Raw genomic sequence first — 27980 nt, forward strand, 5'->3', positions numbered from 1 at the left:
TACCCCTTTTCTTAGACATCAAGCCACCATTCCTTGCCACTTGGCCCTTGGTCCCTTGTGTTTCTATACCGCTTATGGCGCCTTCGATAGTTCCTCGCTATCATCTCATAGTTAGATCAAAGGCTTGGCTCACCCATCCCAAACTAAAGTTTTCTAGTGTGACCCATTCAAGGCCTCTTCATTTCCTTTGCCCTTTGATGGCCTTCCATTTGATCAAATGTTTATATATAGAGGGGATCTTACACCTTCGTTGACTTTCGTCATTGATGGAGTACTACAACATTGGCCCTCTTCTTGCCACCCTTGGCTCTGCATCTCCTTTGGCCTTTTGCCGCATCCAAGATCTAAGAGGGCGTGTTAGCAGTCATGTGTGTCTTGTGTGGTCATCTCCTACTTATGAGCCTCAATTTGAGTCACATGAGGACATTAGGAGCTCTAACATTGTGTTTATTAATCATTTTATGTGTTTTAGACACTTTAGATGGAGGGCACATTAGTGTATTTGTTTTTGTGCACTTTTGGCTATTCTCTTTCCGTTGCGAGCACTCTCACAATATCTTAGTTCAAGTTGTTTTACTACTCTCCATCAACTAGGGCTTGCTGCCCAGCCTTTTCCATCAGGTGGCAACCTGTTTCAGCCTGTGTTTATTGCCAAATCAGTTGATGCTGTGCATTTTGACCCGATCTATTGTTGCAAGCCTGCCACATTATCAGCAACTTGTGTTTGCTATTTGTGTCCCGTGCATTGCCACACTTCTCCAAAGGCTATCTACTGCGATTCGGGATTTGTCAGAGTACAATACACCCTTTAGCTCATACCCTCTATCCCATTCCTAGAGACACTAGAGTCTAGATTCAATATTCACCCTACATAGTGTGTTGGGTGCATTGAGCATTTACTCATTCATCTTTTCTATTCAACTTCTATGTTCATTGTCTCTTAATTACCTTAACCATAGATGTGTACTTTATCAATCTGTGGCTTTGTTGTACAATTGTGTTTGTTATCTGTAGACAAGTATTTTCTTTACATATCATTGTGAATTAATTGACTTGCACAACACATGTGCATCTCACATTTGCACATTTGATTAATAACTAGATCAAATGCTAAGCAAAGAATCAAAATTCACATCCCTGTGAGACATGTACGCATCCAAGGTAGCTATGCAAACCCTAATCCTTGCTGGTAACAGACCTAGGATCAACAAAATCCCAGCAACAACACTTCAGGTCCAAAATTGAGCCTCAAATTATCAAATATGTCACTTGCATCAAATTGTTCTCCAAAACTGCTTGTCTGTCCAAAATGAAGCATTAAATGTTGTCGTCACGAGCCCAAGACAATGTTTCTAAAGCAATCATGTGCCCTTGATGCTGCCACGAATCAGGTCACCTAATATCAATTAGGGTTTTTGTATTGTCTAATGCTCCAAATTCACCATCAGATCAGGCCATCCTACTGCCACAGTGATTCTCCTGCTCCCTCTCTATCAATTGCCCTAGATGCCCTCTCTCCAGCCATGCATGACTCTACACATATCTACAAGCCAAGTGGCAAGCTTGCCCATGTAAAGCTCAGCCTTTAGACTGAATTTCCAGCCTTACATAATTCGATTAAATGAATGATACTTGGCGCTGCCCAAGTTTTGACCACTATCCAACCCCAATTTGAAAATCTCTTACCTCTTTGAACTTGAAAGTGTTGAAACTTTCTACAAACACTGGTTAGAGACATTAAATCATTTAATTCCCCAACTCCCATGACATAAGAAGTCACTCCCAAGGGCTATTTCGATGTTTGTAACTACCATAGCTATGCCACAACTTACATGCACCCCTCCACCACTTCTTCTACCAATGTTCCCGCTTGCCCAAGCTACAATATGCCTATCACCATCACTTATATTTCAACTTATTCTCACGTGTGAACCCACATGTGCACAATAAATAAGTTGAATATGCACAACCCTGTAATAGACCTTCCCCTTAAAATCTTGCTATTGCCCTCGATTGCAATGCAAAGAAACAAAGGTGTCACGTACCACAGGAAATACATGCGGCATAATAGTCAAACAACATCTGCAACTAAAACTTAACCATGCTCACACCTCTGCATGTGTGAGATTCCAATCACTTAAACCACTTAAATCATAGTCAAACAACATTTGCAACTAAAACTCAACCATGCTCATGCTTATGCATGTCTGAAATCCATATCACTTAGTATTGCCAGGATACAGTACCCAAAATGAACCCAAAGTAAATTCAAGATCACAACATAACCGAGCTAGTCCACACTAGGGGAGTGGAGTCGGTACCTATCCCTTGAGCATCAAGCAATACTCTGGACTCTATGCTCTATTGAGGAGAATGAGCCTGATCCAAAGTCCGCTCTCACTAAAACACACTAAGGTAAAGCTGCCTCCAAGGATGATCTTTTGTCTCTATCAATTGAGACATGGTCTATATGTTGCCTCTATCAACTGAGGAATGATCGTTACAATTGTGCTTATGCAAAAATCATAAATTTCCTTGGCAAAGTGCAATAGTGCTTCTGAATATGCTCAAAAAGAGGCACCAATTGATAAGAACTAACTACCAACAATGCTTCCCAAAACTTCTTTCATATTCCTCCAGAGTAGCACACGTTAAACAATCCAACTTATGCCAAGCGATCACGACATCTACCTCAAAAGTCCTTGTCAATCAAGATGAAGTAGACACTTCCTTAAACTAAACCCAAGTGATTGTGCTCAAAAAAGAAGTCCACCACTACATAGCATTACTCTTAAGAAAAGTAGGCACCTTTGGCACTTTCAAAAAGACAATGAAATTGCCCCTAGAGTAAGCTACATCAAATTGCTAAATGAATGTCAAAGCTTTTTTCTTATACTGAGTATCACAAAAAGCATCAAACTTTGCTACTTTGCCCCATCTGTAAAGTCTTTTGCTTTGCACTTTTGTGCCAAGTTATCATAAACAAGTGGTTGCAAAAATGGTGCACTTCTAGCCCTGCCAGTTTGAACAGCATTAAATATGACATTTTCTGCACCAGCCCCAATTTCATACATATCAAGCGTGGCTAGGACGCTACATGCATTACCCACACATCCCCCTATGTATGCCCTAAACCATACAAATGTAAATATATAAGGAACTTTGTATACCAACTACCATTTTGGATACAACCACCATAGATGTGCACCAAACATATTTGTGCCATGCATACCAATAGAATAACTACCATGACCAGCCATAGCATGAAAGAGAGAAACGCCACCAAAGTATCCGAGATATCCCACATTTTGAGACATAGCTTGCTATCCCAAAGGTACAAAGTGTGTGTCGCAAGGACGTGAAGTTTTATTGCTTTGCTTAGCACTTGATTAAAAGTTAATCAAATGTACTAATGTGACTTGCACATGTGAGGTACAAGTTAGTTATTTCGCAATGTGTGACCTAGGACCCTGAGATATCAGCTGTCGCCAAAGACAAAAGTTATAATAAGTTATGTCTCATAGATACTAGGTGGTACCTGGTGTCAGATTTGGGCCTAGACCAATTTATTGGCCACTAATGCCAGTGGTGACCTTAGAGACTAGGGATTAGAAGGTTGTAACTTGGCAAAACTTACACATCCAAGTGGAAGAAACCTTTTTGGGGGCTCGTGGGAGTCTATTCCAACCATTATGAGAAAGGAGGAGGCTGTTAGAGAGCAAGAAGATGCTGTTGATTTAATTTGCAACCACCAAGACCATCCCTACACCATGTGACAGCAGTTTGGAGCCCTCCAGGAGCAACTGATGGCAGTCGAATGTCCTCCTCGTGCATATGATAGTACACACGAGGGGGCAGCACTCTTTCTAGTGGTCCTAAGCTGTAGATGACAGCTTCCATGGCTATTTAGGCAAGGTAACAGCAAATTTTTCGCATATCTCACGATGAAACTCTGAAATTTCTCTCTCTACAGCATTCTCTCTCATCCCCTAGCCATCTCTCAAGTTATCTTAGCATTTTTCAACAATTTAAGCCATTAAAAGAAGAGATTTCAGTCAATCTCTCCTGTAGACCCTAATTTACAATAGAAATTACGATTTGACAACCACCTTGAGATGCGTGCTCAAAATTGAGAGCCTAAAACTTAAATTCGAGTAGCTAAAATTGAGAAATTTCAAGGAGATTCAATAGGTCACTTGACTAATATCAGATTTGCGAATTGAATTTGTCTTTCAAGGAGCAAGGTGAATGCAAATCAAGGGGTAAATTGAATTGGAGGTTTGCTGGTCAATTTTGAGAACAAGAGGCACTTGGAGTAGCAGAAGAAATCAGAATATCTCAGTTATACTCCTTCCTTTTTTTCTTTTTCAAGTAAAATGTGGCTAATTATATTACTCAGAAGGCTGATTACAACAAAGTGCACATGCTCAACAAACTAGCTGGAGCTTATATAAATCACAAATCCATCATGTACACAAGTCTCTCAAGGCGGTCTCGGGGGATGGGGGCAAGAAGCCATGGAGAGGGGGTGTATCGCCATCTAGGGCTACACGCCTGCATCGTGAAGAACTAGTCATGGCTGCCCCAAGTGAGTAGAAAGTGAAGATGGAGCTCCTGACAAGCTTGAGACTCGCCCTACACCTAGTCTCAATGGCCAGGGAGGGAGTGGATGATGGAGGTCCAAAGCTTTGCCAAAGTCACATATACTGAAAGGCACTCTCCGCCCAAAACCACATGACAGCGTGCCTTCCAAATGTGCCATCCTATAAGCATACCTCTGAGCACTCTATTGTGGGATCCAATACTTGGCGCGGTTGGGTAAAGCCTCCAAGCCGACCACTATACCAGACCGAGTCTCGATGAGAAAAATCGTGTAATGCATCCCGACCTCATACAAAAGTGACGGCACTGGCTCACTGCCTGCTAGCAAAAAGCCCCCCATGAAATACATCCGAGGATGGGTGCTGAACGGTGGAGAATACGGCAGGCTCCTCTCCACAGGAGTTGTGCCATCTTGCAAAACCAAAGGTAGTGCTTTGGAGTTTCCTAGTGCTGCTATGGGCAGCGCTTGCAACCTCCATCCTGCTGCATCTGAGCGAACCAACTCCCAACAGTCAAACCCCCATGTGCCGAAAGCCAAAGGAAATACAACACCCTCCTCGGCCTCCAACTGTCCAACAAGTGACGCCAAAAAGTCCAACGGAAGGTGTCCATAATGCTGTGCTCCACCCAGTATCTGCTACGCGAAGGCACCCAATCCATGTCTCCCTTCATCAGTACATGTCTACCAATCTTGGCCGTATACTCCAAGAATCTCAATGGCTTCTTGGTGACCGCAGTGGCCGACCATAGCCACTCTCCAAGGTCCCACTCCAGCTCATCAAGTGGCCTGCTCTCCAATATCCAAAGGCGCCACTTCTGAAACTCCTCCCAGGGTACACAAGGGTCCAGTCGCCAAGTCTTCCCCTGGAGTCCAACCACACAAATCCTCTTCCAAGGAAGGACAAAAATCTCCTCATCTTGTTGCCCTCTGTCAAGAACCAACCGTCCCCCATCCTGCACGGTGAAGAAAGTCCTGTAGGGGATATCACCCACTCTACCTGCCACCTACAAGGAGATACCTACTGATGAGAATCTAGCAGTCCACACCTCACCAAGCTCCACCGTCTCTTGGACCAAGGGTCTAGCCATTCCTGAGGGATCGTTGAGTCAATCTCCCTCCTCCTCACCTCAACTCCTCGCTGACAACCTAATGCCCGCTACAACACCTCCTAATCCGCCATCCTATACACCTCCTTCCACGTCCTGATAAAACGAGCAGGGCTAGCCTCTCAACCAACCCACTAGATACGGCTTGCTCACCAATCTGTGCCCTGTCCCGATCTCTGACGTGAGGGTTCCAAACCACCAGCTGGCGGTCTATCTCCTCCTGACATCCTAGGGGCCTCTGAACTAGGGCCTCGCGAAGGCCCTGCCACACTCGAAGCAAGCTACGGAGGAAGAAAAACTAGGTGGCATGATATGGGCAGTCTTGAAGATCCATCTCAAGGATGGCCTCCATCCACCGCCAAGCCTTGGTCTGCTCCTGGAGACCCTCCCGTAGAAGGACTTTCCAGGTCTTCCCACCTGATATGAGACCATGGACCACTAGCTTGCCCAAAAGGGCCAAGTTCTGGAACTCTGGGCCAATGATCCCAAGCCCAAAGAAAATTCTGCACTAGGTGACAAATCTGGACCACACAGGACGAGGAGAAGCATCAACAACAGGTGGTGTACCAAGCCGTCGCTAGGACCTAGTTGACCACTAGGGCTCGGCACGCTAAGGAAAGATAGTGCTCCAGTAGGTCAGCTTCCACCTAGTAGAGCCGAGAGCTTGAAGAAACTGTTGGGCAGGAGTGATGTCGAGTCCCACGTGGAACCCTAGATATCGGAAGGTTTGTCCCCTGCTCACCCATCTGAACCCCAAGTGGACACCCCACTCCGTGCTAGAGTCCGGATCTGTAAAAAAGCCAACCGACTTTCGCCAGTTGATTTTCGCTCTAGCTGCAGTGCCAAATACCTCCAGAGCTAGTCTCACTCTCTCCAACATCAGCTCATCATCCTCTACATAAAGAGCGGTATCATTTGGTTACTCTCAGTCCAGCAACTCTGTCTCCTCCCTCACCGAAAGTCGAAGGCCATATAGCCCGCTCACATGTGAGTGGAGGAAGTAGGACATCGCCTACGCAAAGAGTAAGAAAAGATACGAGGCAAGAGGGCAGCCTTGCCGGACAGATCTCTCTAGTCGTACCTCCTCCCCCCTCCTGCCACCAATGAAAACCCTGCTAGTGGCCGATCTCTAAAGTGCAGAAACCCCACTGATCCATGCCTGGGGGACCAACCTTGCCATGGTGCCCTCTAAGAAGTCCCAGTCAACCCTGTCATAGGACTTCTTGAAAACCAAGAGGAGTACTGTCAATCCCTGACCACTGTGCTAAGCCCACTCGATTGCCTTGAAGAAAGTGAAGACATTGTCTAGGATGCTCCTATCATGGACAAAACCTGTCTGGGTGTCATGAATGATGTCTAGAAGCACGGGGCGGAGTCGACTATCGATCATCTTGGCCAATGCCTTATAGACCATTGACAACAAGGTGATCGGTCTCCACCGGGATAGCTCCAACTAGTCTGCCCCTTTGGGGAGGAGACTAACAAGACATGCCGATAAACTCCCTGGCATATGTCCTGAGCTGAAAATCTCCTAAAAGGCGAGTAGTAGCAGGTCCTTCACCACCTCTCAATAGGTAGTGAAGAAGGCCTTAGAAAGACCATCCTCTCTCGGGCGATTTTGTCCATCCTATGCATGGAAGGCCTCAGCTAGCTCCTTCTCTGTGAAGGGGTCTAGGAGGGAGCGTTCCATCTCCTCTGTGACAAGGGACAGAATGCAATCCCAAACCTGTTGTCTACAATGTTGTACTCTGGCTAAGACTGCCTCCTATGAAAAAGCTGTCTGTAGAAGTCAATGGCAATCTCCATCACCTCATCTGGGCTAGAGCGAATCCTCCCGTATTGATCACAAAGGCTGTGAATCTCATCTCTTGAAGTGCGAGGCTGATGCACCTGAAAAAGTCCATGCACATCGTGTCCCCCTTCCGCACCCAAAAGGCTACTGAGGTACAAAAGGAGAACTCAACGCGCTTGTCCTCAAGACCGGCGAGAGCTGCCCATGCACGCATCTCCTGCGTGTGCAGAGTGGGATCCCCTGGTGCCTCCTGGAGTAGTCTCTGAGTGGCTGCTAGGTCTCGCCGGAGTGCTCTCTCTTCCACCCAACACTACTGCCTGGCCTGTAGGGCTGCCTCCTAGCAGATCCTGCTCGACTCGACTAAGACCTCTACAACCTCCTCTGCGATCCGGTCCACCCTGGCCCATTCCCTAGTCCAAAGCTGCTCAATCTGCCCTCCTCACCTCCTCCCTCCTATAGATCGAGTCAGGGATCCGACAGAATCACGTGTCAAGGGCGACTGAAGCGGGAGCATCAAGCGTGAGGAAAACCGTGCAATGATCAGACAAAGTGGTGCTAGCCAACTACCCTACCTGGCCTTCTCGAGAGCACCCCCACTCTCCCACATAGAACCGGTCCAGCCGCTCCAAAAGAGCTCCACCGAGCCACCTGTATCCCCAAGAGAAGTCCGGCGACCTCTCCCTCTTGTGAAGAGCTGGGTCCGCCAAGTATCACGTGCTCCTACTGCGAAGAGGAAGACCTTCCCTACCCTAGTAATCTATGCCTCTGCCCTGCTAGTTCCCTAAGGCCTCCAGGTTGTTGAAGTATCCTCCAACAATCCAAGAGTCCACCTCTAGAACTCCTGCTACAATCTCTATCCAGAACCTGTTGCGTGTCCTAACCTCAATAGGAGCATAAACATTGAGGACTCCAAGGCACGAGTCCCCTAAATCCAGTCTCATCCATAGGACCCTCCTTGCCACAATCGTCTCCTGGTCTCGCACACAGGCGATAAGGCTTGGGCCAATAGAGGTGCATACACCTCCACTCCGGCCGTGGGCACCAATGGACTACTCCCAGTAGGTGTGTGAGCTGCTTGGAAGTACATTCCCCACCCGATGGGCCTAGGAGGGGGTGAGCTTATGCTCCTAAAGATGTAAGATGTCGATCCGACAAGGTTAGGCTACAGCTCCTGCAGAACAATCAATTTCCTCGAACCACGTGCCCCACTGCAGTGTAGGTTGTTCACATTCCACGATGCTAGGTGTAGACTCGTGGGTAAACCTCTAACTGACCGAATAGGCATCAATTCGGTGTGGAAGCTGCTGATGAAGAAGAAGAGCTATGGGGCATGCGAATGCGCTTGGCCGCGCAAGCCTGGAGGGTGAACTCCATTTCCCATGGTGGCTCTCGGGCGGACCATGGGGGTGATAGATGCTCTAGGCGGTACAACTAGGGCGTCTATCATCTAGGTTGAGAGGTGTGACTCTGTGCACTAGTAGAAGCAGGCAGCCTGTGCAAGGGGCCACTCGATCACATCCATTAGTAAGCTCCACTAGGTAGGGGCTCAAAAAATAATGCTCAGATGTGGGACCTCGGCTCCACCCCACCAGTTAATGTCCACCATGCACCCTAGCCATTGTTAGGAAAAGAGTGCTAGCCCTCCTTCACCCTTCCACTAGGAGATGTGGTCTGCAACCTAGAACCTCACTTCCTTCTCTATCTGTGTTATCATCCAGTCTCCTAATGAGAGGTCTAAAAGAAGAAAGCATAGTTTGGTCCATCCGGTGGTGCTAGTAAATGGACCTTGCTGCTCCTCAACTTGCGGACCACGAAGATTCCCACCTCCAGAGAAAGTGGAAACTCACCACGCTCCGCAACTCTCAAATAGGACCACAGACCACTACCGAAAAAATCATGTGGGAGCAACGGCGCCTGTCGAGGGAAAGTGTGATGAGCAGTTGGACAAGATGAGCTAGTGGCTGTGTGTGTGTGTGTTGGGGGTGGGTGTGCGGGGGGCACGCGAGGGGAGGAGGAGGGGGGACACATGTACTAGATGACGATCAAGGGGGGCTGGTCGGCGGGGGAGATGGTGGGGAAGAGGAAGAGTGAGGAATGGTGGGATGATTGGAAGTATGTGGCGGATGTGGGGGGGCAAGTGGCCCCGATAGGGGGGGCTGTGAGATAGGGTCGGCAGGGAATCCATGAGGTGGAGGTGGACAGGGGAGTTGGGGGATCTCGGGTGGGGTGCGTTGTGATGCCTTAGTAGGTGGTGGGGATGGAGGCATGTGATCCTACTAAATGGGACAGGCAAGGGGTTGTTGCGGGGTGCTCTGATGGTGGCTCATTGTCCGCCCTCCTGCTCTATGATGCCGTGGTTGTCGGAGGGGCTGGCTAAGGCCCCCCCTTCCGTCTCCCTCTCTATCGTCACTGGACCCATGTAAAACCGTCAACATCCACCTTGCCGACTGAGCCGCCTTGGCTCCGAAATGCGTGCAATCTATTGCTTGATGCCCAAAGTCATGGCATGGCAGGCACTGACCAGGCTGCCCTATCACCATAACCTGCTGCTTGAAAGAGTGTCCATCTACCTCAATCTCAAGAAACTTAGGTATGTTCTTCGTATCTTCCACAGCCACCCGTACCTTTAGGACTCCTGCGGATGTCACTGCATCTGCGAAGGAGAAAGAAAAAACTGTGCTGAAAAGCCGCCCGAAGTCCTCCACTAACTGACAATACTCTACTGTCAGTCCGGGGAATAGAAGGGTGAGCGGATATCTAGGAAACCTATTGTGGAGCGCAAAGTCCTCCACTATGAAGCCATTATATCAGGGAACCATATAGATGATCCCCTTCATGGAGGCATAAGGTGAGCTATCCACTAGCTCATGCGTTGCATCCGCAGAGGTGAGTCGGACCATGAAGATCCCCTAACCCATTAGAACTCCCTCCGCAATCTGCGTTGTGCCAATGCGTAGCGTGGAGTGAAGCCAATCCCAAAGCTGGGCCCTGGATGAAGAGTGTCCTAGGACCTATCCAAAGATTGTTGTTTCTTTCAGTTCCAGCATTTGACCAAAGGTTTCCATTGCGTGTCACTGCCCAGGACCTACCGAGCTAGCTGTTGTGATATTGGGGAAAATGTTGCTGTAGACGGAGGGAGCAACGGAGATTGATTACTTTGGGCTAGAGCAATTTATAGGCGCTAGTGGCGGAACAAGTGGGGTAGCAAACGCCGGAATGGAGGCAACATTTGGCGCAAGTGGCGACAGCTCATTGGAGATTGGCAATGGCTCACAGCAGACTGGCGACAAGTCGGACTTGGCACAAGGAAACGGCGATGCCTAGGACACGGTGGATAAGACCATACATGACACATATGGCTGTACTCCTTCCATTTGCAATATAAGATAAAGAAATACTGCAAGGGACGTCAATTTTAGGGCCAACAACCTGTCCATTGTCCAAGATTAAAGTGGTGACATTTGTATTTTCAATTTATCTAAATTTCATGCTTGTTGTAATTATTGCTAAATCACATTAGTACCACCATTTACAAGGAGGAAGGCTCGTTTCAGTGTGCACTTCCAAATTTTCCATGCATTTGCAAACCTTGAACAAAGCAAAAATTTGAGTCAATTCATCATATGCATTGGGAGCATTTTGAGGCTATACCACATCCAATTTTGATTTAACATGTTGTCCTAAAGCATCAAGAGGAGCTTTCTCCGTTTTAACCTTGCAGTCCTTTGGTGACTGCATGAATTCAGTACAACATGGATCTTTGATGAGCTTAGACAAAGATAAAATTTCCACCTTCATGATCAAACCGACATTCTCAGATGCTGCCCATGCTAATGGCCCATTTCATGATCAAGTAATGCATTAATCACATTGTGTCTACTCCACTAAGGATACCCCCCTTTCACCCAGGTGACCAAGTTTGTATCCTGGCCATGGTACCATGAAACCAACCTTTCTCCATTGAGAAGGCCGGTGCAACCCAAATTTACAAATCTCACAAACCCGCAACCAGGCTTAAATGGAATTCCTTGGACTTTCAATTGTGACTTGATTTGATAGCCTTTCCTCAATTGAGAGGTGGTTAATCTCATAAGCAAAATGCCCCAACTGAGAAGCACCCTGTGAAAGAATATGAGACAAAGAAGAGCTAGGCTTTGGTGAATGAATCCTAGAAAAAGGATTAGTAGATGATGACAGTAGAGCTGGAGCATTCTTTTCCACATCAAGACCATATTGCTGCCTTAACAAAGCCTCCATTAGAGGAGTGACCTGAGAGAACATCAAAGGATCCCAAGATGGAGTGGTCTAAGCCATCGTGAGTCACTACAACATATAGTGTAGTCAAGAACAGACCAAGCAATCCACGATAGTTGCATGATACTCTTAAGAAGAGCATTGGCTCTGATACCACGTGCAAATACGCTATGATTTCCAAAAGAAAACATTTGAGTGTACAACCACAACTGAAACACAGTGAATAAAGAAACTAATAGAAAAAGGCAAAACTAAAGAATGACAAGAGTTGAACCACAGTTGCCAAGGGTTTCTGAAACACAAGATATGAAACCGGTTTCGTATGTTTTATATGAGTTTCGTTAAATATTAGAAACTGGTTTCATATGTTTCATACGAGTTTTCTTAAAATGTTAGAAACCGGTTTTATTCAAGATGAAAAAATGTACGAAATTTTTATAGGCATACACTATATGACTCATGTGATGAAGAAAACACAGCTTGATATTATTCATTATTTTATAAAATGCAAATGAACATTCAACATAGCATCAATATTGGCATGCACCATGATCCACTATTCATGCCCAACATCAACTTTAGTTGTAAAAAGAGCCATCAATATATGCAATCATCATGGATAATAACTCAAAAGAAAACTCCGACAATCAATACCAATATCCATGTCAACGTGTTGAATAAATCCATGATAAATGATGATTACAAAAGTGCCAAGAAACAGTTTCTTCGCAACTATGAGTTGAGCAAATGAAAAGCATTGAATAATGAATGAATATGTACACAATGCTCATGGGCAAAGCAATCGGTCGTGGAAGGAGAGGCTGAGGGAGGTGTTGAAGTGTGTCATCCACCACCGCAGGTGGCCTCAATCAGAAGTGCCGCAACCACCAATTGGAGCAAAGACGAGTGAGCATGCAGCAAAAACACTGCTTTCAGGAGCATATTGGAGCAAAGTGTGACCTCTGGGAGCTGCACAGCAGCATGACGGCTGAACAGGCTGAAAATGCAGCTTTTTGCCAAGGCTTAATGGGCAGGGTGGCCGCTGGAAACAGCCAGTTAGGAGTTGGGGCAATTGAGGAAGTTGTCCAATCCAAGTGACCAGCAGACAGCTGACAAGCTACAGACAGCAGAACGCAGGCCGAATCTGGTTGCAATGATGCTGATCATGATGACAACAGCAGTGAGGGAAAAATGTGGCCAGTAGAACTTAGAAGCCCTTTGAATGGCAGGTGACAGTTGAGGATGGTCACTGCAGGAGTTGGAAATAGGTGACAGCAGGCTGGAAAAAACACAGTCCACCAGAGATAGAAGGACAGCTGAAGGATGTCCACAGCAGCAGCTGGAGATGATGAGGAATGAGTGGGCAGAATGCTGAATGGAAGCGACTGGGGCACATTGGGATGCCACATGACCATGCACACCATCTATTTATAGATGAGGAACATTGAAGCACCTTCTGCATATGGTTTTGAGCTTTGGGGTTGTCTAGTGAGGTAATGAAGGTTTAAGATGAAATGCACCTTTTCTAGCTTAACAAGGTTCACGGCTGAGTGTGAGAGCTAGCAATGTACCAAGTCACGACCGCATCTCTGGAGCTAGGATCCCATATCACAAGCTCACACCGTCCCAATGTGCTGACACAACAAGAGTGGTGATCATATAATGAATATGCACAATAGGGCCTTTAGTCCTATATATAGGACTCCATTGCCCTAACCCCAAAGTGACCCTAGTGCAAATCCTCCAAAAATCAATCATGAAAGGCGTAGAGAATCAAAAATGTTCTACCAATGCTAATGTTGAGTGGCTGTTGGTTCTACTCTGATCCTACTCATTTGAATCATTCTCCCTAACATGGCAGTATATCCAAAATCAGCTGCATCATCAAGCCTCGTGGAATGGGTCTCTCAAAACCCATTCTCCTGGGTATCACTGTAACCTCTGTAGGCACCTCCTCTAGTATGCCTAATGTCTCCATCCCTCTATAAAGCTAGCAGCTTGGTTTGGGTCTATGTACGATCTCCTATCACAATCTGCTACTCATTTAATCATCTGCCAAAAGCAGGCTGCAAATTGACTGATCCAAGTCCTCTCTCAAAAGCCAACCATCATCTTCAACCATGAAGGTAAACCTTGCTCCACAAACTGCAATCACACCCAGTAGGATGTCCGCTCCAGAGAAAAGACCAATCTAGGTCTAACAACCATCTATAAATGTCCTCTGCTCAAGATTTTTCTCTTTTATTGGGTGCCAAAGAAAAGACCAATCTAGGAACTCTAACAAAGACAAGAACGTGGATCTTGAACACTTTTTGAAGACACAAGGACGGCCTAACATGGTGACTGGAAGCTTCTATTTCCTCAAGCACATCTTTGGAATATATCTTTACTTTTTGTTTATTTCTATTTCCTATCATTACTGCAGTTTCAGATCTCTTCTAAATTATCGAATGACAATTAGCATTACGATATCTGTAAATATTCTAGGTATTTTGCCATAAAGAGAGCATCCTAGTTACTGCATGGTTTCTGGTTCTTAAGTCAATACTTCAGATAGAGTAAGGAAAGCAGTTTCCTCTTCATTTCTGTACAGTTCAGTTCTATTTCTGTTTTGTGTATTATCAGCAATCAGTTTCGATTCTGTTTTAGTTCTCAAAGTGACTATCAGCATTCCCTTCCGTTACTCCACACTCCTGCCATCTTTGCACAATCCCCCCCTCAACACACACACACACACAATGGTTCCACACTACACAAACCAAGACAAAATACTGTGACAAGCGAGCTTGCAGGAGTTAATACCTGTGTAAATGCTTGGTACCCCTTTAAAATTTCAAGTACTATGGCCTCCCCATGTGACCTAGACAATGGTCCAACAAGCAATTAATGACCACCACAAAAAAAAGGACAGCTCACTTTGACAGAACCTAGAAGAGATGAACATACCTAGAAAGAATTAAAGATAATGCATCCAAGAGGGTCTGCCACACTGAACTGACCATAGAAACGCAAATGATCGCCAAATCACCACTCTTGGGCACCCTTGTTGCATGATCCATCTCACATCGAGGAGAATCAAGCTGTAACTCATCAGAAAAGGCATCCTTAACTTTACACATTGTTTTTAAATGTTGAAAAAGATTTCAAAATATCTCATGTTACCTCTCCAGCATCTATTGCTTGATCTGTCAATGTTGCCACAGTAAAAACAACCCCCAAGAGCCCTTCAATAGCTAAGGTGATAGCATGTGCCTCACTTGCAACTACTACAGCTACCCCACTTGCATCATAGTCCATACTCCATTCAACTCCTAATCAAACACTCTAAGATGTATTAATTGAGGGGAGGGCATATTGCTCTATGCCATGTAAAAGCATGTTAGATCGATTCAGAAATCCTGCCAGGGACTCAAAGCATACTCTATCCATTTGTTAGCTCTTCTTTTAGCAATTAGAAAACTGTTAAACATGACATATCTTGCCCAATTTTATTCCACCTACTGCGTACATTGCTGGCAATGGTAGCTGAAGACTTTCATTAATCTTCTTTTGTTAAAGGTTCAATAGAGAATAAAATTGGCCTGATTTAGACCTGCAGCGGAAACATCTTGGACTCTTCAATCCCTGAGCAGCTTATAAACAAGTAATATTTGACTCACTTTGAAAGCATTTTCCAGCAGTACAGGCTATATGATTTTGTGGATACATTGCATGAATTCAAGGTTGAACTGTCTTGGCAACTGTAAAGTGACGGTAAGGACCACTTGAAAATGGTACTTTGAACTATTGGAAAGTGGTCAAAAGGAGGTATGGAGTACTGTCAAGTGGTGAAACACCTTTAATTCCTCTTGAAAACAATTAGCATTGTACTAACAAATCAATGATGACAGACGGGTAGACCAGAGCAAGAAAAGCAAAACACAGCCTGATTTCATGCCATGGCAGCCTACCAGTGGCCAGAAACTGCAAAGTGCAGGTTGATGTGATACATGGCAGCACAGGTGCCAGCTGGGACAGCAAAATGCAGATCAGCAGCCCATGTAGCAGGCAGGTGACAGCAGGCAGGTCCCAAACAGCAACAAAGCAGATGATGAGCAGGCAGTTAATGCAGCTTGAATCAGGTCACCAGCTGATGTGGAGGGCTGGACAGCAGGCTCCAACGGCAAACAGGAGTAGACAGCAACTCAAACTGAGATATCCTCCCCACAGGGTGTGGACAGCAGAGTTCAGCCACCAGCAATCTGCAAAAACAAGATTAAGGCTAAGTGGTGGTCAGATCTCATAGTAATGATCACCCCTTGGGTAAGGTGTCAAACACCACTCAAGTAGCGAAAGACCTACTTCATTGCATGCCAATGCTTAGTGCCTTGGCTATGCAATAACTTGCTCATCTACAAGACTACCAACCAAATGCCAAGCCTTGTAATGCACGCATAATTCAAGCATCCAACAACCTGCTCATAGACAAAAACATCAAACTAGTGTCCAACATCATGAAGGCTCAACTTCAAACCTGTCTCCATAGGACTACCAACAGGCTTGTAGTCCTCAAAACCAAATAGATGGATTAGATCTCCCAGATTAGGGTTTGTCTTATGGGACACAGACACTCTGGGATCACATTTCTTTTTAATGAAAGTGTGGTAAATTCGAGTTTTGGGGCCAGGGTTGCATTCCGTGCACGTACAATATGTTCTGTACGGTATCACACAGTATGCTCGTTACATACACTACCATACGGCTAGTGTACATTCAAATTGTACTTTTTAAAAACAACCGTTTTAAGTGTCTATTGGTGCACTTTTTTTAAAAACTTCCCGGTTATTGGGGCTGATGCATATTCAAACTCCTCTTCTTTCCCACTCCTCCCTCTTTCATACTCCTCCCTCTTCTCTTCTCCCTAACCTCAGCCCTTATAAAGGGGCAATCCCCTCCCCTTCTAATCACACAAATCAGCCTCCATCTTCTTCAATCTCCCTCTCTTGACCTCAAGCCGCTCTCTTCTTCAATCACCCTACTCTCTCTCCCTCTCCATCTCCCTCTCACTTTCTCTTCCTACTCTCCCTATCCCTCTCCCTCCCCTATCCCTCTTCCTCTTCCTCTTCTTCTCCCTCTTCCTATCCCTTTCCGTCACCTTCTCCTCCTTTCTTGTAGGTACAAGAAGCTACAAGTGGTGTTTCCAATCCTTTGTCTTTCCTCAACGAGAGGCAAAGGAATGCAGAGATAGAGGTTCCACACACTATTATTGAGTGCAATCTCCCATTCCATTACCTTTGAGTGGACAAGTGGAAAAGAAAGGTCAAATGTATTGCCATGGTCATTCCATCATCCACACGAGGGGTGGTATAGCCTCACCTACAACAACATGCGATGAAGCGCAGTTCCCATCCATTGTTTGGAACCCATGTGCCACCCAATGCATTGACCTTCTCATGAGCTGAAAGTTCTCCAAAAGTATGAAAAGCTGGTAAGATATAGGGTCACCTAATTGGGTTTAAAAAATTGTAGTAGATGTCTGCCGCATTGTTGATTTCATCACAAAGAAGATAAAGGTCTTGGCTATCTTTGGTGTCTATAGTGATGTAGAGCTAAAAAAGCCATCCAAGTCTTGTTTTGCTGCCATGTGGTTGCTTTTAGTGCAACTATGTGACATGCAAAACAAAATTAAGTAAGGCATGGTCTTGGAGGAGTTCAAGGCATGACTGAAAAAGAAACAACTCTGGAGTGTGGAAGAGGGGAAAGCTATTCAAAGGCTTTCCTTGAGAGAGGCATTTTGGCACAATATACAAGTATTGGTCATGATGATTATCCCCTTGTATAAGGTATTACACAAGACTGACATGGAGGGCACCACCTTGGGGCTTCTTGTACACTTTATGATAGAGGCCATTGAGGAGATCAAGGCATGTAAAGTACTTATTGTCAAGGACCCAAGGTAACTACATTTATTTTTATACAAGTTGATTAAATACTATAACTTTTAAATTTGAAAGGCTAAATGTACTATTTTGTTTTTTTAATGTACTATTAATATATTGGATTCAACACCAAGGCGTAACGACATTCAATACCTAGTCAAGAAAATATGAAAGTGGATGAGACGACCCATCCACAATCTTCCTGCCCTCTTGCATCTTGCCTATAAATCTCCATCTCTTTTCATGGATTAAGAGTTGGCAACTGATAGAGATGCCTACCTCCCAAAGGCATTGGATGAGAACCACCATGCAGCATTCCTACAAAAAATCATAAACTATAGTGACCAAAGGAACCCACTTTTCGCAAAGTTCTAGGCTAGAACACGTACTCTTTCGTCAAACCTCTATTTCGATGTAAGTCTTTTGGATATCAAGTACCCAATGTCTAGAAGATTGTCTTTAGAGTAAGGGTACAAGTGAGTTGAACTTTTAAAATTTAAAGTTTGCAATTTAAACTTCTCTTTGATTGCTATATAAACATCAAACACCATTTTAATTTTTTGTGCAATGTAGGATTTCTCAATTGATGCATTTGAGAGAAATCGGTCAGCCTTATACACACTAAGATCCGAAATAAGTTGAGCACAAGCCAATTAGAGCTACTACTTTAGTGTCGCTCTTAACTTAGGTATGCTACGCATCATGCATGAGATGCCTATTGCCAAACAAGCAATTGTGATAGTCTAATGTCCTCCACTTTTTAAATATTGTATATTAGGTGAATGTTGATGAGTTTAAGTTGAGCCGACCTACTTTAAAGAATGTCAATAGAGGGTGAAATAAGGATCAACAAGCCATTTTTATGGATCTCTACATGAAGCTCCAAGAGAGCGATCATCATATCTCATGCATCCACAAGGGCCGTCGAGTTATTACTCGAGTTGCCAGCACTAGGACCACCACTACCATCAACCTATGTGAGGTGAGACTCTGGAAATTCCTCCACTACAAATGCAATTGTTGTAGAGGATGCTCCAGTTAGAGAGCCCGAGTATGATGATGACGAGAATGCCATCACTGATGGAGACTTTCACGAGCCATGGAGTCTTCTTCTAGTGAGGGTGCCTCCCCACCTTCTGATGAATTTGGGCTTGATGACGAGGAGTCCTCATGAGTCATAAGTCATGAGTCATTTTCTATTTTATCATTTTATGAGCATTCAGTGATAGCATGTGCCATGGCAAATGCCATTTTGTATTTTCTAGAATATACAATCGAACATGTTATATGACTCTAGTTGCAACTCTTATATGGCCTTATAATTATTTTCTAAACTTAAATCCATTAACCTATTTCCTTTTATGATCTATCTTTAAGTTGAACATTTTAGATGTGTATAGGCTGATTTTATATATAATTTTATATGTATTTTAACAATGCATTTTATTCTTAAAATTTTTGTGTGCATTTCATATTGTATTTATTCATATACTAAACATATCATACTAAACATACGAAACCACCTTATTTGGGACTGTAATTAAAAGCTAATCAAGTCTATAATGTGTTTTTAGTCTAACATGCCCTCTCAAGTGCAAAATTGAAGCCAAAAACGAATTGTCAAAATAGCTCAAGCCCAATTGGTATTTTAGCTCAAGGTGTTATATCCCAAAGCAGCAAAGGCATCAACCGAAGGCCAATCGCTAATGACCTACCAACACTACAAAGGCGATAAGTATATTATCTAGGAAGCCCAAGTGATCACCCCAGAGAGGCCAAGGCAAAGGAGGATGGAAGCCTCATTGGACCTTTTTTTGTGGGAGAATTATGCATAATAGTTTCCATCTTATTGAGATATTTGTATCCCTAGGGAGAATATAAGGAATAGTGAGACCCAAGTTCCAACACATCACAAAATGAGCAAGCTATCCCAAACATCCGTGGGTGTAAATGATAAAAAAAGCTATGGGAAATAAGTGGTGAAGAAAAAAAGGAGACTATCCTAGAAGAGTGCCATAGGAGCTGCCATAAAGATGGCATATCCAAAGCCAAACTCTTTGACTAAAAAGGAATAAATGTACACAGATGCATACGTACAAGAACAAAATACCAATGCATGGGGTAATACAAAGGGCAATGCAAGACGTCATGCTCATGCAGAATGCTATGTGACGATGCCACTAGGACAATGCCCTCCCAAGGGAATTGTTCATTTGTTGAAGCGCCCCTTTACAATCATAATCATCCGAATGATATAGATGATAATAAAATATACAATAATATTATTATTAATGAAGCAATCTATAATTAAAATCACATCACCACCAAGTGAATAAGGCCGCCTCCTCTCAAAGTAGAAGGAAAAGCCAAATGGAAACCCCTCTCCCCATTAAGCTTAAGTAGAAGGGAAGGGAGCACACATGTGAATTTGTAGTAGAAGATACTATAGAATCGGTAGGTTGACAAGCTTGATCAAGATGTCTATGAAATTATCTAATAATAGCACAAACTCTAGGCAGATGGTGTCTAACTCTCAACCTGCTCGCGAGTAAAGTGCTAATGAACTCCAATGTGCCTCATTCTCAAACTGATGATGGAGTTATTAGCTAGTGCAATAGCACTCTAGTTATTGCAATAGATGAAGGTTGGTGTCACACATAGAAAATGAAGTGCCACTAGTAAACTCCTTAAGTACACAACCTCTGTGGTACCATCGAAGAGGGCCCAATACACTCCTTTAGTAGTGGAAGTGGCCATTGTCTCTTGCTTAAGGCTTGATTATGAAATGGAAACCGTCCGCAAAGAGTAGATATAGCTGCCATTGAAACACCAAGTGTTGAGATCTCTTGCCCAATCGAAATCAGTATAACTGTGCAAATCCAACCCATAAGCATGAAAACAGGTAGTCCAATGTGACATTTTAGATTCACTGAAATAGTGACTAAGCAAAGATACTAAGTATGCTAAATATGGCCTAGCATAAATCAGCAAGAGTAATCTTCCTATAACAGATCTATATATGTGCTCATCGAAGGCTAACCTTGGGAATCCTTCACTAGTTTAACAATGGCATCGAGAAGCATAGCCACAAGCCGTGTTTGAATAGTGCAAAACTATTCAACTTGTTGTAGTGCATACTTCTATTGAGAGACAAAATGGAGTCCCCTGATTTAATTGCCTCCATCCCCAAAAAGTAGAACATCTGATCGAGGTCAATCATCTCAAATATGGAACTAAGTTGATCCTTCATATCTGCGATGGTAACAAAATCTTAGCATGAGATAAGTAAATCATCAACATAGAGTAAGATATAGCTAACCCCCTTTGAAGTACATCGAACATATGAGTTTAGATCATAAGGGATAGAATGGAAACCACGAGCCCTAAGAAACTCATCCATCCTATGGAACCAGGATCACAATGCTTGTTTCAGCCCATAAAGAGCTTTATGCAATGCAATACCTTATGTTTACGGTCCGCAAGAGAAAATCCCAGATGGTGCTCCACATAGACTTCCTCTTCCAAATACACATCCAAAAAGGTACTTTTGGCATGCATCTAATAGATCAGCCAACCGTTGTAAGTAGCTCGTGCGACTAACAAACGAAATGATGTCAAACACATTGTGAGTGCGAAGGTCTCTTCATAATCAATGCCATGCTATGTTGAAAACCTTGCACTAGAAGGCAAGCCTTGTATCCATCCAAAGTTCCATCAACTTTCATTTCGGTCCAAAGATCCACTTAGTCCCAATGACCTTGCAGCCTAGACAATCCACCAAAGTCTAAATTTCATTCTAGTCAATGCTCTCAAGTTTCTTTTCCATGGCCTCACGCCACTGTGGATGCTCTAGAATCTCCTACTAGCTCTCCGGCTCGAAGTGTACTATGTATTTTGCCATTAAGATAGACGCAACTGTGAGTATAGATGCAAGCCAGACAAATCTTCTTAGATCCTCCAAGATGGAATTTCGTGGAAGAATCTCCAAATACCACATGATCTAGTAGTACCAACAAGGTAACAGGTTCCCAAGAGGAGACCTCTGAGGCCAGTGCAATGGGATGCACTATATCCCTCTCATCAAAAACTACATCTCTTTGGGTAATCACCTTGTTCATCCAAGGATCACATAACCAGTAGGCTTTGGCCTCAAATGAGTATAGTACAAAAATCAAGAGATTAGCTCGAGGATTGAGCTTTCTTATCTAATCATCAAGAATGGGCATCTAGCCCAACACCTATAGTCTCTAAAGTGAGAGATGAGAGGTCAAGCACCAAAGAATGCCTCCAAGGTGGTCTTCTAAGGGACCACCGTAGTCAGCCACACCCATTAAGGATGTACACTTGTGTTAATAGCCTTAGTCCATAAGTACTTAGGGAGCTTTGCTACAAACTACATAGAGTGCACCATGTTCATCATAGTCCAGTTCCTACACTCGTGTAAAAGCTTGGAAAACTCGAGCTAGATAAACTCACCATCGCTATCACTCCTCTTGGCTCTAATGCACCAATTAATCTAAATATCAAGCATGTGCATACTGACACCCGTAGGCTTTGAAGTAGCAGATGAGACAACGAGCACCAAAGAATGCCTCGAAGGGGGTGTTCTAAGGGACCACCCTGGTCAAGCACCAATTGAAGATGTACAATGATGTGCTAATAGCCTTGGTCCATAGGCACTCAAGAAGCTCTACTGTAAGCCGCACAGAGCATGCCATGTTCATCATAGTCCACTTTCTATTCTGGTGTAAGAACTTGGAAAACTCAAGCAAGATAAACTAACAAGCGATATCACTCCTCATGGTTCTAATGCTCCGATCAATCTAAATCTATACAAGATGCACCCAAGTAGAGAAGTATTTCAAGGCATCAAATTTATGCTTTAAGCAAGCAACATACTAACATATATCTCGAACAATTATCCATAATCAAAGAGAAGTACAATGTGCCATTACTGGTAATAGTGGATGTTGGCCCGCAATGTTCAACGTGAATCAATATGAGGGGCTCCTTAGCTCTATGTCTACTCTATTGAGGAAATGGTGATGTGATCATTCTTTCCAAGCTAACACGCTCTACAAACATCCTTGGATAGTTTCAATTGTGGAAGGCCCTCACCATTTGACGACGTGATAGCTCAAAGAGAGAGTCATATCTAAAGTGTCGAAAGCCCAAATGTTAGAGACACTCATTGTTCGTAGGCTCCCATGAGGTGGCTAAAGCCCCAAAACTAGAGTTCTCAACAACTGATTGGAAGAGAAATTGAGACATAGTATAAAGGCCACTAGGTTGTGCCTTTCAACGAGCAATCACTAAATCAATCTAAGAGTCCATGACCTTGACTTTGGTCACAATAAGGAAAATTGCTCATCCCAATTAGCAAAGTTGCTAAATAGATAAAAGATTGACCCCAAGCTTGGATACATAATACACATTAGCTAGCAAAGCAAGATCCCAGTCCTCCTCAATATCAAACTTGAAGCAACCTAGACCATGGATCTTGAGCGATAAGTTATTTCCACATTGGACATTCTTGGTTTGCAAGGGCTCAGAATTAAAGAAGTCATTGATGCGGATCATGTAATGTGTGGCTCCACTATCCACAATCCAAACAGGTGAAGATGTGCTCAGTTGACTAGAATGAGCCTCTACAATCACCTCATCAAGAGGTAACTCGCAAATATGGACTAAGCTCACTATGAAAATAAAATTAGCTATGATGATTGACTAGTGGCAGTATGGGTCTGAATCATCCACTACCTCTAATTTTGGATGCTACCAACTTGCCTTCCTTGCTGGGGATTACCCGACTAAGGGACGAGGTCTCATCTTGGATTCACATTGTGTGCCTCTTGCCTTTGATCAACACTCGTCGTCAAACTGGCCAACCTTTTGACAATGTTGGCAATACCCATTTCTGTCTTAAGTACATTCTAGCACCCATGTTTGAGAGAATTCTAGATGTTTCCTTCTAATTCAACGATGGGTTTTATTATTGGTTTTGATTCTGATTTCGATTTTGGTTTTGTGTCTTCTAACCTTGTCCTTGTTGCCCCCCTGAGATGTGGCGATAAGAGCCCCATCTAGGGAGGACATGCTATGAAATTGATGGAACAGCGGACATAACACAATAGTTGACACTCGAACTCATAGAACATGAGCATAGTCAACTGTAAAATCACTTGTTGTATGAAATTGAAATGTTTCTTAGAAAGCTTGTTTAGGAACAATATGACCTGGTCATCACAAGACTTGGAAACCCCTATGGTTGAGAGCTCACCGAGTAAGCACCAATATCCAACCAACTTAACCCTAAGGTCATCTCGATCTATAATCCTAAATTCTTGGACCTCTTGATCAAGATTATACGGCAAGTCCTATACTAAGCCACATAGCAGTCAATCAAGTGTCCCCACAGCTCCGATGCAAGGTCAAAATACTATAACCGTGAATGAAATCTAGAAATAATCCTTGTATCAACTCAACAATGATAAGCCTTCCAAGAATAAACAACCTTGGATGGAATAAAACAAGGGTCTATTCGACATTCTAGCCCCTGAACAATGTCCCCACAAGTTCTATGAATCTAGGACATGCCTCATCAAGTTTAACCAAGTAGTGTAGTTAGACTTGTTAAAACAAATCTTGTCAATGAATCCTGTAAAGAAATACTCAACAATAGAAAATCAACAATTATATGACAAACACAAAGACAGATACAAAAATACTGGGTTAGGGTAACTCAGAGACAGTGAATGATGAAATAAATGAATTTGCTTAGAATCTAATACACAATGCAGCAAACACACTATGCAGCACTCATGAATACGGAACCTTGAATTCCCACATCTCAAGGATCAAGGTAAAGATAATGAGTTGGAGAGTGTGAGGTACTCTTGATGGATCCCGAAATGCAGCAAGCAGCCTCTGAAGGTGTGTGGCAGCAGCAAGCGCAGCTCAACAGTGGTTGGATCAGTGACAAACAGGCTGAATCAGCAAAACACATGTGGTGATGATGTGACAGCACTAGCCGTATCAGAAACAGCAAAATGCTGAGTTGGCAGGTGATGTCAGCATCAAATGCAAGCTGCACAAGGGCAGACAGCAGTAAACGCAGCCTTCTAGGGCTGGAGTCAGCAGGTGGCAGTTGGTACAGCAGTAGACAGCAATCGCCCTGCTATACAGTAGTGAGAGAATGGCTGGAAAGAGAGAGAGATGGTGAGAGACGGCTGGACACCAGGTGCCAGTTGATGGACAGCAATGGTAGGCAGCTCCAGCTGAGATCTCCTCCGTGAACAGGGTGCAGACAGCAAAGCTCTAGCATCTACAATCTGCAAAAACTCCTGGCAAATCTCTGATGTTTGATCCACCTCCTATGAGTGATTTCTTGTAATAATCAAATCATCCACATAAAGGATGACCAATATACAATGCTGACCCTAAACCCAATAGTAAAGGTTGGGATCATGGTCTAATCATCCCAAGCTGCTTTAAGGAAGAACAGATCAATATGGTGGTACAAAGCCCTAGGAGCTTGCCTCAAGCCATGGAGTGCCTTTCACAAACATAGACATCGTCGTCCTTTCCAAGCACAAGGAATTGGAGTCTTAATCTATATGAATCTCCTCTTGTAAGGGCATTCCGGAAGGTGCATTTCGCGTCCATGTAGTAAACAAGCCAATGATGGTGGGCTGCAAGAGCCAAGATAGCCCAAATAGTAGGCATGCAAGCCATCCCAGCAAAGCTCTCTGAATAATCCAATCCTGCCCTCTCTACAAAACCCTTGTCAAAAACCCTAGCTTTATGCTAGTTGAAGGTGCCATCAGCTAGGTATTTGTTCTTATAGACCCACTTCACATCTACCACCTTCCTCTTGCATGGACGCAAAACCAACTCCCAAGTCTCCTTACGCTTAATGGGATCCAGCTCCTCCTACCTAGAATAGCACCAAACATCTTATGCCAAAGCCCCCCTTAATGGAAGTATGCCCTCTATCCTCTAAGATCCATAGTATAAGCGCATAGTTCACACAAAGTAAACTCCCATGCTTGGCTTGTAGCCTCACTAATTGTCATGGGCCCACTGGTGTGTCGAGAAAATGAGAAATTCCTGACTCCTACATAAGCTATCTGAACCGCCAGGGAATGACAAACATAGCACAGAGCCAAACATCTTGTGCCAAAGCCTCCCTCAATGAAAGTAGACTCTCTATCCTCTAAGATCCATAACGTAAGTGCATAGTTCACACCAAGTGAACTGCCCTGCTTGGCTTCTAGTTTGGTTGATCGTCATGGTCCCACTTGTGTCTCAAGAAAATAAAAAACTCCGGAATCTTGCATAACTTGTCTAAACCACCGGGGAATGATAACAAGCTAATCTTGTTGCAAAGGAGACCTAGGGGCCTTTGGAACTTGCAAAGCACATGTCTAGGTAAGGGACTCCCCCTCACTAGGTAAAGATGGTTCCCCCTTGTCAAAGAAAAAAAGCTCCCTCTCTAACTCCTCAATACCCCTTGAAAAAAATTGAGGGCATGTTGAAGGAGCAGCCAATAAGAGAAGGAGAGGCAAAGAAGCAAGAGGAGGAAAGTGCGGAAAAGTCAAAGACGAAGTACTAGGGCCAAGAGGTATCCTAGAAGGGAGAGGGGGAACCGATGGTGGAGGAGAGTGTGAAGTCAAAGAAGATCCACTTGATGTAGAAGCACAGTCAACGGGAGGATGGAAGGCATAGCCTCATCAAAGATCACATCCCAACTCACCATGATCTTTCATTTCTTTGGGTTGTAGGACCTTTATCATTTGGTCACTTGAGTATAACCAATGAATATGAGTTTTGTCAACTTAGTGTCAAGCTTGCCCCTATGCTTCCTACCCTCATGGACATCAACATCGAATCCAAAGATGCGAAAGTGTGAGATTGAAGGCTTCTTCCCAAAGAAAGCCTAGTATGAAGTCATGCCCATCAAGGCCATTCTCAGAGACATACAATGAATATGAACCACATTCGAAATAGCCCCTCCACAAAGGGTGTAAGAAAGTCCTCGATGATCCAATATCAAACGAGCCATCTCCAACTTAATCCAATTCCCATACTCCACTACACCATTCTCAACGGGTGTACTCCATCCAAATCTCATGCTCCTTGCAAGACCGATCCAACATTTTGGAATAAAATTCACCATTGTGTTGGTTCATATGCCTTGAACTTTGAAATAATTTTACTTTTCAACAAAAGCCTTCCATTCACAAAAATTGGAATACACCTCAATCATGTCAAGAAAAGGGACAAGACCCTATGCACTCATACCATATTAAAGAGAATAGGGTTTGTGGGAGAAACACAATGTGTGTATGGCAAGCACTAAGAGAAGAAAAATCTAGAAACTCACAAGAAGAAGAGTGAAGAAGATGATGAATGAATGTGTGGGGTGTCAAATGGGTGGAATCAATGCCATATATATAGACACAAATTGTCTTGAGTAGCACCCCAACTCTCTCGGGTGCACCCACTAAAGTCTCTTGAGTGGGGCTCTCATGGGTGGTGCCTAGACACTAACTAATGATATAAATAAAGCCTTTCAAGGCTGTAAATGTAAACCAAAATAGAATTAAGGTAATGAAATGAACTTAATGAATGAGTTTCTCAACTCCCTCTCTCAGGCCCAAAAAGTGCACTAAGAAGGGTGTGTGAGAGAGAAGATCGTGGACACCAAGGAAAGGGCAGCCATATTAGTTGAAGAAAAGGTTGGTGCAGCAAATGAATGCTCTAAGGGAAATTTGAAAAGCCCAAAAGTCTTTCAACAAGCTTATTCCTAAGGCATTGTTCTTGAGGCTTATAAAAAACATTTGCGATAGATTCCGACTCAAGGTCAGATGCCAATCTTTGGCTATGGCATATCTACAAGAATCCGTTGAGGCTCCATGTCTCCATGCTGGAAGGAATACAAAGGCCTAGCCACCAAGTGATGGGTGAAACATCCAAAGTCTCGAACTAGGAAGAACCTGTATATCCTAGGTATCAATGGGTGAGATGGCATGGAGATGCCAACCACCCGAAGAGGGTAAATGCTTACAACAAGGTGTGTGAAGAACCGCAGGATAAGTAGGGACCCCCCTTTAAAGCTGAAGGAATGGGATCCCCCTCGAAAGTAGGAGCCGCCCCCTCTCAAAACCCCCTCAATGAGAGATGGGAATCAAGAAACTCGTGGATCACGGCCTCCCAAGAGTCTAATGACAAAGGAAGTGCCGCCAGTGGTGCTAAAGAAGGTATTTGGGGCTCCAATTCAGCACAAGCTAGGCAGCTCCTAGAGG

The 27980-nt window shown here is 44.0% G+C and overlaps 1 protein-coding gene across 5 annotated transcripts in view; it reads right to left on the reverse strand.

The window, feature by feature from the left end:
* LOC148032054 (ARM repeat superfamily protein) overlaps nucleotides 1-27980 on the reverse strand; it is a 176847-nt gene that overhangs the window by 84110 nt on the left and 64757 nt on the right. For all 5 annotated transcript variants that reach the window (XM_087682675.1, XM_087682673.1, XM_087682672.1 and 2 more), the window contains 3 exons: nucleotides 14918-15066; nucleotides 14702-14835; nucleotides 14558-14615 (listed from right to left, as the gene is read on the reverse strand). In XM_087682675.1, the coding sequence (XP_087538801.1) occupies nucleotides 14558-14615; nucleotides 14702-14835; nucleotides 14918-15066 (341 nt within the window). The remainder of the gene's footprint in view (nucleotides 1-14557; nucleotides 14616-14701; nucleotides 14836-14917; nucleotides 15067-27980) is intronic.

The sequence above is a fragment of the Lygodium microphyllum genome, chromosome 8, assembly GCF_053477565.2.
Source record: "Lygodium microphyllum isolate KBCC chromosome 8, Lygodium_microphyllum_v1.1.10, whole genome shotgun sequence".
Lineage (NCBI taxonomy): Eukaryota > Viridiplantae > Streptophyta > Polypodiopsida > Schizaeales > Lygodiaceae > Lygodium > Lygodium microphyllum.